Source organism: Pongo abelii, chromosome 1 (genome assembly GCF_028885655.2).
Source record: "Pongo abelii isolate AG06213 chromosome 1, NHGRI_mPonAbe1-v2.0_pri, whole genome shotgun sequence".
In the NCBI taxonomy this organism is placed as follows: Eukaryota; Metazoa; Chordata; class Mammalia; order Primates; family Hominidae; genus Pongo; species Pongo abelii.
The window spans coordinates 73,004,419-73,017,012 of record NC_071985.2 but is presented as its reverse complement, the minus strand read 5'-3'; the positions used below and the strand labels follow the sequence as shown (position 1 = coordinate 73,017,012).

Sequence of the window (12,594 nt, the reverse complement as noted above, 5' to 3'; positions counted from 1 at the left end):
CACTTCTTGCCAAGAACTCTTTTGTGTTAAAAAAGAAAAAGTTCTGGGTCCCCTGTGTCCTATGAAAATGTGCTGTATCCTTAATGCATTGTCTTTATGCACAAAACTTTACCCTTTATGAGTTTCTGTCTCACTTAACTTCATAACTTTTCTATTTGTCCTCTATCATTTATCTTCCTCCCATTGGCCCTAAGGCTCTACCTCCCTATTGCTGACTCTGAAACCGTAAGTAAGTTTAGAACTCACTGCTGCTTAACTTATAGCTATATAGAGAGAGCTAATATCTATTTCTCTCTCTCTCTTTCTCTCAATCTCTCAGTCTCTTTATTTCACTCACTTGCTGTTTAGGAGCATTAAGCTGCTTTCTGGTTTTCCTTCCCCCCTCTTTCTTGCTCTCTTTTTTTAGTTCATTGTATGGAGTCTCTTAATTATGCTCTTTGCATTTGGAATGCTTAATTCTGTCAATTTGTAAAAAGCCTGCTTTTATGTATCCTCTCCACATACTGGATGAGCCCAGGAAAAATTATACCTTCAATGGCTCCAGTCTTGCCCTTTCCCTCTCTTCTGTAGTCCAAGATAACATGTGCAATGTAATCTCTACTTAGAAAAGAATTCGATTCTAGCCATCTGCTCTTCTGGATAAATCTGAGTAAATAGCTCACACATCTCATGCAATAGCTACATTTTAGGCTGCATCTTTGACAATGGGACCAAAGCCTTCTCCCCTTGGAAAGGACTTCTAAGTTCCAGGGAAGGTGGGCAGGATAGCCCACAGCAGTGCTCACCCTGAGAGATGGCCACTTGGTTGAGTTTGATGTGGTACATCACAGACCGGACCTTCCAGTGCTGCAGCACAGGGTATCCAGACACTTCACTGAAGTTCACCATCCCTAAGGACAGTAGAGATATAAGCTGAGTTGTGAGACTGATTCATAAGTTCCAAATCAAAAAGCATGACCCACCTCTATGAGGCGAAGTGTTGTAATTGTGAGAAAATGATTAAATGTTCTTTGATGAAGAGAATTTCTGGAACCATAGTAACAACAGCTATCATTTATTGAACCCTTACTCCATGCCAGACATTTTGCTAAGCACGTTGCATACATATATTAAGCCATTTGATCCTCGTGGGACAGATGTTATTATTTGAATTTTATAAATGAGAAAATCGAGGCTCTAAGGCTGGCTATGTTACTATAGTAAGTAGTTTCAGAATGATAGTCACTTTCATACGCAATAACTTCTTGTTCTCAAAACCTGACTACACTCTCTCTGGCTACCTGGCAAACAGATTTTTGGTGCCCAGTCATTTTGTCTGTAAAGCGAGAGGCTTAACTGAGATGACCTCTTGCTTCCTTTTCAATTCGGATTTCTACCAGCTGTATGGTTTAGGGCCATGCAACTCATTTGTTTGCATTTTGATATCTGAAAAGTGGGGATAATGGTATTCATCCTATCTACTTTACAGGCAGGTTGTGAGAACAAATAAAATTGTGAGCGTAAAAGTACTGCGAAAAAAGATAAGGTCCCTAAGACACCAGGTAAGCCAGGATGGGGCTCCAGATGAGTCTGAGGCCAGGCGGCAGTTCTTACTCATTCTGCTATAATATCCCCATAGCAAGTTTATAGTAAACTCTAGGCTTACTGTAATACATCCAATTTTTACTCTCTTTAATGGTTGCAGTAATTGACTCAGCTCACATACCTGATAACATTGATTTTTCTGTCTCATTTAACTGATTTGTGTTCAGTATTTAAGTTTTAATTACTCTCAGGCTGACAATGCTTATTTCTTCTTTACCAGAAGGAACAGTATCAGGGTGACTAAATCATTAAGGGGCAGGAACAGCCTAATATTGAGTGCCATCTCTGTGCCAGACATTGTGATAGTCGTGTGTTGTCTCCTTTTTACTAATGGAAAAACTGAGGCTCTGAGAAGTTAAGTTAGTTGTCCAAGGTCACTCTCAATAAACAAAACCTTACAGCCTCTTAGTGATGTTATTAATGGGCTATTCTTCCTTGAGTACCTTGAAGAAAGAGTGTCATCCTGTCTGAATTCTAGCCATTACTATAAATATAAATGCTACCAAAACAAAATAATTAGGCCATAGGAAAAAAAATTGCCTTGCTAAGTTTAGAAAACCAATTTTAGCTTTATTTCTATGCTTAATCTTTGCTATATGTGAAAGTTATAGGAATACATACACACACTTGCATATGTGTGTACATATTCATATATATACAAATACAAGGGCAATATATAGTAAATTTATATATATTATGCATAGAATGTGTGGTGTGTGCGCATGTCTACAAATATAATGGCAATAATACATATGCAGTGAATTATCCTGCCATTTTGACCCATGTTTCTTTCAGGCTAAATCAACTAATTTAATGCTTAAATTGGATGAAGAGTAGGTAGGATTAATTAGCTGCTTGTCAACCCTGATCAAATTAGGTGAGTAATTGCCAAATTTTCATTTCTGTGTGAATCATATGGGAATAATTTTTGGTAAGGCGAAAAGAAAAAAGGTCAGGAAAGGTGCTTAGTGAATCAATTGCTTAAATTTTGTCTTAGGCAATCAAAGGTAAGCTACCTGAAACTAAGAGAAGGTTTTTAGTATTCTTTTCTTTCAAATGTTCTTTTAGGGCGTTAATCTTTGTGACTACCAACAGTCATACTACTACATACTTTGGCTTTTAACTTCTATGTTAACTTCAAAAGCATACAAATGGAATTCTAACTTTACAAGTTTAAGACTTCAGTCACATGTTTAAAGGTACATTTTATTAGAGCATAAGATGTGCATCATATGTAGAACTATTTAATAACAAGTATTGCCTAGTTAGGTCAGCTCAACAGCTTTGCTTTTAGTTTGAAAAGTTTATTTATAAAAAAATAACAAGCTCACTAAATAAAAATTTTTCAAGTTATTAGGCAAAGCCACCTTTAATTGAATTATTTCCTAGGGGAAAAAGAAACAGGAAAGAAATCGCAAAGCCTGAGCTCTAAGGCTGGCTGTGTTGCTGCAGTAGGCAGTTTCAAAATGACAGTCACTTTCATACCCATAACTTCTTGTTCTCGCAACCTAACTATCCTCTCTGGCTACCTGGCTCAGGGATCTTTCGGTTCCCAGTTATTTCATCTGTAAGGTGAGAGTTTTAGGTGAGATGATCTCTTGCTTTCTTTTCAGTTTGGATTCCTACCAGTTGTATGACTTTAGGGAGGCCACTCATTTACTTGTTTTCATATATGAAAAGTGTAAATAATAGTATTCAACCTATCTACCTTATAGGCAGGTTGTGAGAACAAAATAAAATTATGGGCATAAAAGTTCTTTGAGAAAGCTGGGCGCGGTGGCTCATGCCCATAATCCCAGCACTTTGGGAGGCCGACGTGGACAGATCACTTGAGGTCAGGAGTTTGGGACTGGCCTGGCCAACATGGTGAAACCCCATCTCTACTTAAAAAAAAAAAAAATAGCTGGGTGTTGTAGTGTGTTCCCGTAGTCCCAGCTACTAGGGAGGCTGAGGCAGAAAAATTGCTTGAACCCAGGAGGCGGAGGTTGCAGTGGGCTGAGCTCAAGCCATTGCACTCCAGCCTGGGTGACAGAGCGGGACTCCATCTCAAAAAAAAAAAAAAAGTTCTTTGAGAAAAGAGAAAGTATCATAGTATCATACACATACATGGCCTCCATAATGTTATCACCATCACCCTCCTTACCTCTCTCTCATCATACCTAACTGCGTAAACTTGGCATTTCTTAATTGGTGCTTTTGTTATAACTTCCTTGGCTTTTAAGTCCAGAACAACAGAGGGAAGATAAAACAAAGAAACAAGCACAGATGTTGGGTGGGGAAGAGGGGAGGGATAACAGTGTTCCATATCCATCCAGAATGGGCCAAACAACTGAACTCCATTACTTAGCTGATCAACATTTCTCCTGGATGCATTTATGCCACACCATAGTCAGGGAACAGTTACATAACTGTTAATGCTTAGAAGTGTTTTTCCATGCCTACTTACAGATAATAATTCCATTAGTTAAAAAGAAAGGGGTATTTTAAAAGATACATATTTTCTAGGTAAGCCATATGACATACTTTCTCAAGGTGCCCTTGACAGGCAGTCAGGTTCAAATTTTTTAAAAAGACTTTTATTATATTGGGACACATTTCTGCTGAATGACTTTTTTCAAGCAGTATCTCTGACTATGTTTTTTCAAGAAAAAAACATTAATTTTTCCTACCTATGCTTGAAAAAAGAATGACTGAACAGACTTTACGGGCAATATTCAAAGCAAGAAAAAGAAAGAATGAGGAAGAAGGAAGAAAGGAAGGAAGGAAGGACAGAAGGAAGGAAGGAAGGAAAGAAGGAAGGAAGGGAGGGAGGGACGGAGGAAGGGAAGGAGGGAAGGAGGGAAGGATGGAGGGAGGACACTAGCTTTTTCTTGTTATTTTATCTGAAATGTCAGGGATATATGTATATTGCCCCAAAGTTCTAAAGCCAAGAATCCGTCCCCTTTGGATGAACTTTAAAAAATTCTGAAGAGCCCAGAGGTCTAAACTTTCACATAGATTTAATGACTGTGTCACCCAACAGGCCTATAAATGCAGCCAGCAGCCTCCTCTACCTCCTCTGGACTTCCTTCTCTTTCTCAGCCGAAAGACTGAATATACAAATGGACAATGACCAGATTATACATAAAAATAGAACTCTGACTCACAATCCGCAGGAACCAGCTCAGAAAACCAATCCATTATCTAGAGTAACCAGCCTAGGAAGCCAGTCTACTATCTGTAAGTCAGACTTATAGGAAGTCAGACCACTATCCATAACAAACAGCCCAAGAAGCCAAAAAATAACCAGTATAACAATTGACATCAAACAACCCAGACTTGATTAATAGCTGACAACTTCCCTATTTTTTTCCCAGTTCCACTTAAGTCCAACCAGAGAAAGTACAATATGCACCCCTAACTAATCACATAGGATGCTCACTTCTAGTTAAGCCACCTACAACTTTCTCAACCGACAGCCTCCAATATGGGCATACTTGAAGCCTTTCCTTTTTTCTGTCTAAAGCTTTTCCACTCCTCTGCCTGCCTTTGAGTCTCTGCCAAAATACAAGTGATGATGGCTATAGCAAGCCTCCAAATAAATAGCCTTTGCCTGTTCTTATTTACTTGGTCTTTGTTTATTTCCATAAAACATATAACACCAAAAACTCCTGTTATTTTGATGAAGAGGGAAGCCAGCAGCAAGATAAGACATGTAGTTCAGTATTTTCCAGTGTGTTCTCCAAACTGATAATTCTGCAAGATAGAAATAGGTGTTATGTGCGAAAATGGTTCTCTAGTTAAATAGACTTGGGAATTGCTGGCTTAAAGTGAAAAGGATTTCTTTACTGCAGGGCTTCTAGGAAACTTCTCTAATGCTGAGGTGTTGTCTATTGCTGAGAGGAGGATACTCTTTCCAAACATCTTTGAAGGCAGAACCTGTTTATGAATGGAGCTCTGACTTTTCATAAGAAAAACAACAAATAAAAAAATGCTTGGAAATGCTGATATAGAAGATTCTTAAGATCACTTTAGCTCTAAAATCTTCTAAGCTAAATTTATGGGAATTACGACCTATAATAGTAGATAGAGTGAAATGATATAAGATTCCCTATATAAGTCTAGGAAAGATATAATTAAAATGTTCCCAGAACTAGAGTTAACATGGGGAAGATTTGGCCAAGTATCTCTTTAATAGATTCCTCCAGTTATTCTCAGCTTTAAAACAAACCCAATCCCTGCTTACATCAAAGGAAATATGTGACCATGGCTTAACTGGTACCATTTCTTAACAAAAATAGGTAAAAAACAAAGGCAAGGTAGAAAAGTAGCCAGGTCAAGATTCCCATACTTTTAGCTTAGAGGATTTTAGAGCTAAAGTGATCTGAAGCTTAAATTTGACTGCCTCGGGATCATCAAAATAAAAGTATCCCATCTGGGCATCCTTCTATTCCTTTTGCCTCCAATGGGCCAAATTAGGAGAGGTCCAATGGCATGTGCAGGAAGAACTTTCTATCGTGAATGAGGACCAGGTTTGGATCTTTCCTTGTTCCCACAGAAGGGGAGTCAACCACATGTTTTTCTGATGTTTCTCAGCTTTATCCACCCTCTCCCCCCCAAAAGCTTCAGGTAACATCCAGGACTTTCCTGGCTATCTCATAACTGAAGTAAAATCTCTTCTCTCCACCATAAGTTATATTGTGAGAGAGGTGTCCTGCAGATCTTTAAACAGAGCCACGTATCTTATTACCGGTGTGGCACCTATGCTATTTGAATGTGCCACCTCACACGTCTTCAAGGCATTTTACACACACATGTGGTGTGTGCTGCCCAAACGGTGTGGCAACAAGGAAACTAGATTCCCTAATGCCAGAGATGTAGGCTTTAGGGCTATGTCCAGAAGCTGCAAGTTAATTTCTTCAGGTGTGTGTATGTGTGCATGTGAGTGTGTGCATGTAATATTTCATAGGGCAACTGATTTTGAAGAGATTTATTGCTGGTCCAGAATATATGTAATTGTTTTTTCTCTTGCTCTTTCTTTTCTATAGGGTAGATATTACTTCATAGTTTTCATACTATTTTCTTTTTTCCTTTAAATATTTATTTATTCAACACACATAGATCTCACTATGGGTCAGGAACTGTTCTAAAAACTTTACAAATATGAATTTTTTATTCCTCATATCAATCCTATGAGGAAGATAGTATTAGAATGCCCATTTTTACAGGTACAAGAAATTGAGGCACAGAGAAGTTAAGTAATGTGTCTAGATCACACAGCCAGTGAGGAGCTAAGCCCTGCTGCCAGGCTCCAGAGCTGAGGCTGTTAATCACTATGCTATATTATATCAGACAGACCTATATCTCTTCCCTTTCAGGTCTAAACTCACATTTTTAACATAACTTGATGTCTGGAAGAGACCTACCCTTAGCTGAACTCATTCTTTAGAAAAGGAAGAAAAAAGGAAGGGAAGGTGTGACAGGAAAATATCTTGGGCCCCCCAAATCACTAAGTGAAAGGGAAAAGTGAAGCTGGGAACTGCTTAGGGCAAACCTGCCTCCCATTCTATTCAAAGTCACCCCTCTGCTCACTGAGATAATTGCATATCTGATCACCTCCTTTGGAAAGGCTAATCAGAAACTCAAAAGAATGCAACCGTTTGTTTCTCATCTATCTGTGACCTGGAAGCCCCCTCACCTCTTAGAGTCTTCCTGCCTTTGCTTCCAGTTGTCCCACCTTTCCAGACCAAACCAATGTACTTCGTGTATATATATATTGATTGATGTGTCTTGTCTCCCTAAAATGCATAAAACCAAGCTGTGCCCTTACCACCTTGGGCACATTGTTGTCAGGACTTCCTGAGGCTGTGTCACAGGTGCACATCCTCAACCTTGGCAAAATAAACTTTCTAAATTAACTGAGACCTGTCTCAGACTTTCTGGGTCTACAAAGGTATTGAATAAGGAAGACAGAATGAATAGGGAGAAGTGTAACAGAGAAACATACAAAGCAATCAGTGGAATTGAGCTCATGTCTAGTCTTCTAGCAAGTGTTGCCAAATCTCAGTCAGCTGCCTCTCATTAGTCCATGGGACACCTTGAAATCTCTTCCTTGGTCCAGGAGGTGCCAGCTGGGGGTCTTCAGAGACACAGGCAAGCATACACAGAGATTCCTGCCTCTTCTAATTATCTGTGTGTTTGTTCCATAATGAGTCTGAAGGAAGAATACTGCTGGGCTCAAAACAATACTGAGGGGCAGGCATTATTATCCCCATCTTATGATGGGGGACCATGAGACCATGTGAGACTCTATTGTCTAATGGCTCACAGCTAGAAAGTAGCAGAGATGCAAACCCAGGGTCATGTGACAACAAAACTGTCATTTTCTATTTCCTCATGATGCTCGGTAAATACTTGCCAGGAAACCCAACAGTAGCAATGATGGATATTTAGGTGATAGTAGCAATCTAGCTTCTCTCTCTGCCTCTGTGACCTGGTCACTTCCTCTAATCCCCCAAGAACTCTAAGCAACTATTATCTTATTTGTTTTCAATGCATCTCTGTGAAACTAACAAGAAAATACACTATTAGGACCACTTTGCAGGAGATTATATGATAATATCAACAATTTTATTGAAAAATAATCCTACTAGCATTCAGTTTTATGGCTGAGCTTTTATTGTGTATGAAGGAAATCACTGGCTTAGAAACCAAAATAAGTGAGGTCAAATCTTAATTTTATGAAACTGCAGGAAGCTGCCTGTTTGTGCCAGTTGAATAAGGTTGAGAAGGCACACTCACCAGTCAGGAAGTCAGGGTCAGGGGTGGGCTCCGAGATCTCCTCTAGGCATTGATTCTCCAGGGGCACAGTGGCCACCACAAGACCATCTGGCAGTTGCTGGTCTAAACCACGAGCAAAGTTGTTTTGCCTAGAAACAGGGTAGACCTTCATTTCTGAGTGTTCAGGTGAACCTGACTCCTTACTGAGCATTTTTTTTTTTTTTTGAGACGGAGTTTCACTCTTGTTGCCCAGGCTGGAGTGCAATAGCAGGATCTCAGCTCACCACAACCTCCGCCTCCTGGGTTCAAGCAATTCTCCTGCCTCAGCCTCCCGAGTGCTGGGATTACAGGCATGTACCACCATGCCTGGCTAATTTCAACCCGCAATGTAAAATTATTATTTTTGGGGGGACATTGTCTCACTCTGTCACCCAGGTTGGAGTGCAGTGGCACAATCATAGCTCACTACAGCCTTGACCTCCTGGGCTCAGGTGATCCTCCCACCTCAGCCTCCCAGGTAACTGAAACTACAGGCATGTGCCACCATACCTGGCTAATTTTTTGTATTTTTTATAGAGATGGGGTTTCACCATGTTGCCAAGACTGGTCTCAAACTCCTGAGCTCAAGTGAACCACCCACCACCTTGGCCTCCCAAAGTGCTGAGATTATAGGCATGAGCCACTGTAAATGGCCTCCCAATGTAAAATTCTTTCTGAACCAAGAAGTTTCCTTCACCCTGAACCCCATTGTAAATACATGTCAGGAGTAAGATGTAATGGGTATGATTGGTGGGGTGAGGGCTGGCGGAAATGGGAAATAAACCAGCTGAAAAGATCTACCAAAAGGGTAAAGAATATGCTTTCCTCTTTCCTAACTCAGTCCCTACTTCCTGACCTCCTCTCGACAAGATCTAGGCAGACTCAGTCCCATTTCTAGACTACAGTGAAGACTTCAGCCACCACTAGATTAGTGATGACACCTCACTTCTTGCCTTTGGCAAACCAATTCCCAGGCTAAAAGGGGAAATGTTAGTAACGTCTCCTGTCTACAACAGAAAAGCAGCTGATTCCAAAAACTGTCTTGAAAATTGACTATCAGTTTGCTCCTAAGAGTCTAGGCCCAGGTTGCTGTCAACTGCTGGTCCATATCATAATACTGACATCCTCCTCCTCTTCCTCCTCTTCCTCATCATCATCTCCCAGAAAATATTTTCCCATGGGTTCTAAGAAGATGTATTTAAATAGTCCAAGGCAGAACAGGGACAGGCATTGAATGGAGAATCACCTAGAAATATTCTAAATCAATGGTTTGAAACATTTTATTCTCAGGATTCCTTTACAGTCTTAAAAATAATTGAAGGCCCCAAGTAGCTTTATTATACTTATATAAAAAGGCCCAATTATGTCTATCAACATTTACAATATTAGAAATTAAAATAGAAATTTTAAAAATTTATTAATTCATGTAAAAATAATAATGAATTCATTCAATATTAACATATTTTATAAAACATGAGAGAAGTTATATTTTTTGCAAATTTTAAAAATATCTAACAATTGAAGATAGCTGGATTCTCACATCTGAATTCAATTTACTGTAATATCTTGTTTGGGTTGAAGTATGGGAAGAAAATTCAGCCTTTCTGTAGTTGGAAAAGGCAGGACCTTGGATATACCCTGGGAGGGTTCCTGGAACCCTTAGGTGTCCTTGGATGACACTGTGAAGACTGCTGTTCTAGACTGACTCACACACTGATGCTTCCATTCATAGGGAAATGGAGCTTGAGCATTTTTGTGCGGGCTTCCATGCAAAATCTTCCAGTCCCTGCCTGGGCAAAGTAAAATCTCATTTAATACTTTACTGTTAATCCAAACTAAGCATGGTTCTTGGATTCTGGAAGAAGGAATGTAGACTTGGAGAAGACCAAGGGTAAGAATGTAGTCTATTCCTCTAGGCATATCATATTTACCCTGCTCCAAGATATAAAGCTTTATGCTAGTGCAAAGCTCTTTAGAGAAAGTCCACCAACAGCCTTGAACAATCAGTTCTATGTATATGAGGTTTACCTGAATGTTCCTTTCAGCACCTGTCCAGCAGCCACTTCCTTGGAATGGTTGTTGTAACCAAAGAACATCTCCCCAAAGAGGGTCTGGTTCATGGGAAGCTCCCTGCTTTCCCCACAGTCACTTCCCTCTGGACAGATCTCCGTGATGAGTTGGCAAGAGCGTCCATCCACACCGAGCTTGTAGTCCTCGATGCATCTAGCACAGAGGAGAGCTCCATATAAGAAGTTATTCCATCAATGACCCATGCAGGCAAGTCAACCCTGTATATTGGGAAGAAATGCCTTTGAGAGCATGTTGGATCACCAAAGATTAGATTTCCAGTTATATTCCAATTTGATTTTGACTCATTGGTTTTTTAAGCCTGTAAACTGAGGCTCCTTTCATCATGTGATCAGACTAAATCTCTCACCTTTGCTATGCAGAGAAGTGCTGTCAGAACGTTAGAGTAGCCTCTCCTCTAATAACTGTACAGTTACCCAAATAGGTCAGGGTAAGAATCACTGAAGATAAGCTTGCAAATGAGTTAGCATATTTAAATCCAAGATATTCTAGAGCTTTTCTTAAGAACCATCTACATGGTCAGACCCTGCGTTTGTTTGGAGGGTAATTAGGCAGCAAAAGGAATGACACTGTGCTTAAGAAATTAATAACTTTCTAATCTGGTCTTGTGACAAGTAAACTAAGAAATTAGAAAGATTTATCATCTCCTGGCACTGTTCTGTTTGAATGTATCCAAACACAATATCAACCCATAAAAACTCCTCCTCCATTAGGAGTAGCCTTCCTGAACTAAATAGACCCTAGAGCACACAGTGTGAATGCCATGTGCACCATTAACCAACAACTGCTTCCTTGGCATCCTCCTCATTAGGATGGAAAAGCAACATCAATGTTAGTAAATGTGGGTCAGCAACTCATAAGTCATTAATTGGACCTTATTTGTAGTTATAGTGAGAAGAATTTACATTTGTTAGCTAAAGTAAGAACTTTTTTCATAAGACTGTCATTAAAAAAGAATATTGATTTAATCTGGGTCTCTCATTGGACATACACCAAATTTAGAATTTAAAGATGCTCACGATATTAAAGCACATCATTTATTCCTACCCACAGTCATTGTTATGATAAGATAAAGAACTCTGTCTTATGTAGAGGAACAAGGAATAATATAGTGAGACGCAATATTGTAATAGCAGTGACTTTGTCCTTTACAGGGAAACCTTGGGCCAGCTGATTAACCTCTCTGAGCTTCAGTTTCCAAAACTGTAGAAAGGCGAAAAGAGTAGCTGCTTCACTGGGTTGTTGAGAAGATTGAGAGACTGCATGTAATGAGCTTATGCAATGCCTAACATATAGCTAGTGTTCATTACATGTTATTATTAGTAGAAGTAGAGGTGCAAATCAGGCCCATGTTCATGCAACTTTAACTGCTTTTTCCATTTACCATTTATATATTTGTGTGAACAGATGTGATTAGAGCTCTTTAATTATAAATGTATGTGATTTGGTCTTTATATAAGAATCTCAAATCAAGGACTTCTTCGGCAGGCTATATATAGTACCTTGGATAGTGCTAAACACACGTGTGTCTGATTCTTATTGAAACAGGGAAGAAATCCAGTCCAGGTCCCACTACATTAGTCCAGGAAATAGATGTGACTCAAGATTCCCAGAGGATTCCATGGCACCAGCTTAGGTCTGGGACAAGATAGTGAAGCGGTTCCTTCCTGGAGCAATAACAGTGTTTCTAGGAAGAATTCTGAAGCTGGCTGGTTCCCTCTCAGTCCACCTTGAACATCTGGACAGCTTCCCCTTTCACACTGCCTCATCTTCCTCATTGTCCTGATCATGTGTCCCACTGTAAACTCCTTTGAGGGGAAAGATCAGATCGGGTATCCTGTTCTTTTTCCTACACCTGACACTCAAGGTTCTCTGTGCAAAGTAGGTGCTCAAATATATGTTTATTAAATAAATACATTTATGTAACTTTGGCTGAATTGACCTCTATTAATTGAAATGGGTCAACCCTAATGATAACATTACAGAGAATATTAAGATATGGAGCAAGCTTCCATTTATGGTGTGAGAGTTTAAAAGAAACTGAATATGAAAATGGCTCAATTGCAAAGAAATAAAATGAAACACAATAAAATAACATTACATAATTATTCAGCAGGCACTGGC

At 39.5% G+C, this 12,594-nt stretch overlaps 1 protein-coding gene across 3 annotated transcripts in view; it reads right to left on the bottom strand.

Moving 5' to 3' along the window:
• ASTN1 (astrotactin 1) overlaps positions 1 to 12,594 on the bottom strand; it is a 314,886-nt gene that overhangs the window by 75,120 nt on the left and 227,172 nt on the right. For 2 of the 3 annotated variants that reach the window (XM_054524812.2, XM_024236699.3), the window contains exons 13-15: positions 10,411 to 10,605; positions 8,365 to 8,492; positions 786 to 890 (exon numbers count right to left, since the gene is read on the bottom strand). In XM_054524812.2, coding sequence (XP_054380787.1) covers positions 786 to 890; positions 8,365 to 8,492; positions 10,411 to 10,605 — 428 coding nt within the window. The remainder of the gene's footprint in view (positions 1 to 785; positions 891 to 8,364; positions 8,493 to 10,410; positions 10,606 to 12,594) is intronic. The other variant, XM_054524823.2, reaches the window with a different exon arrangement.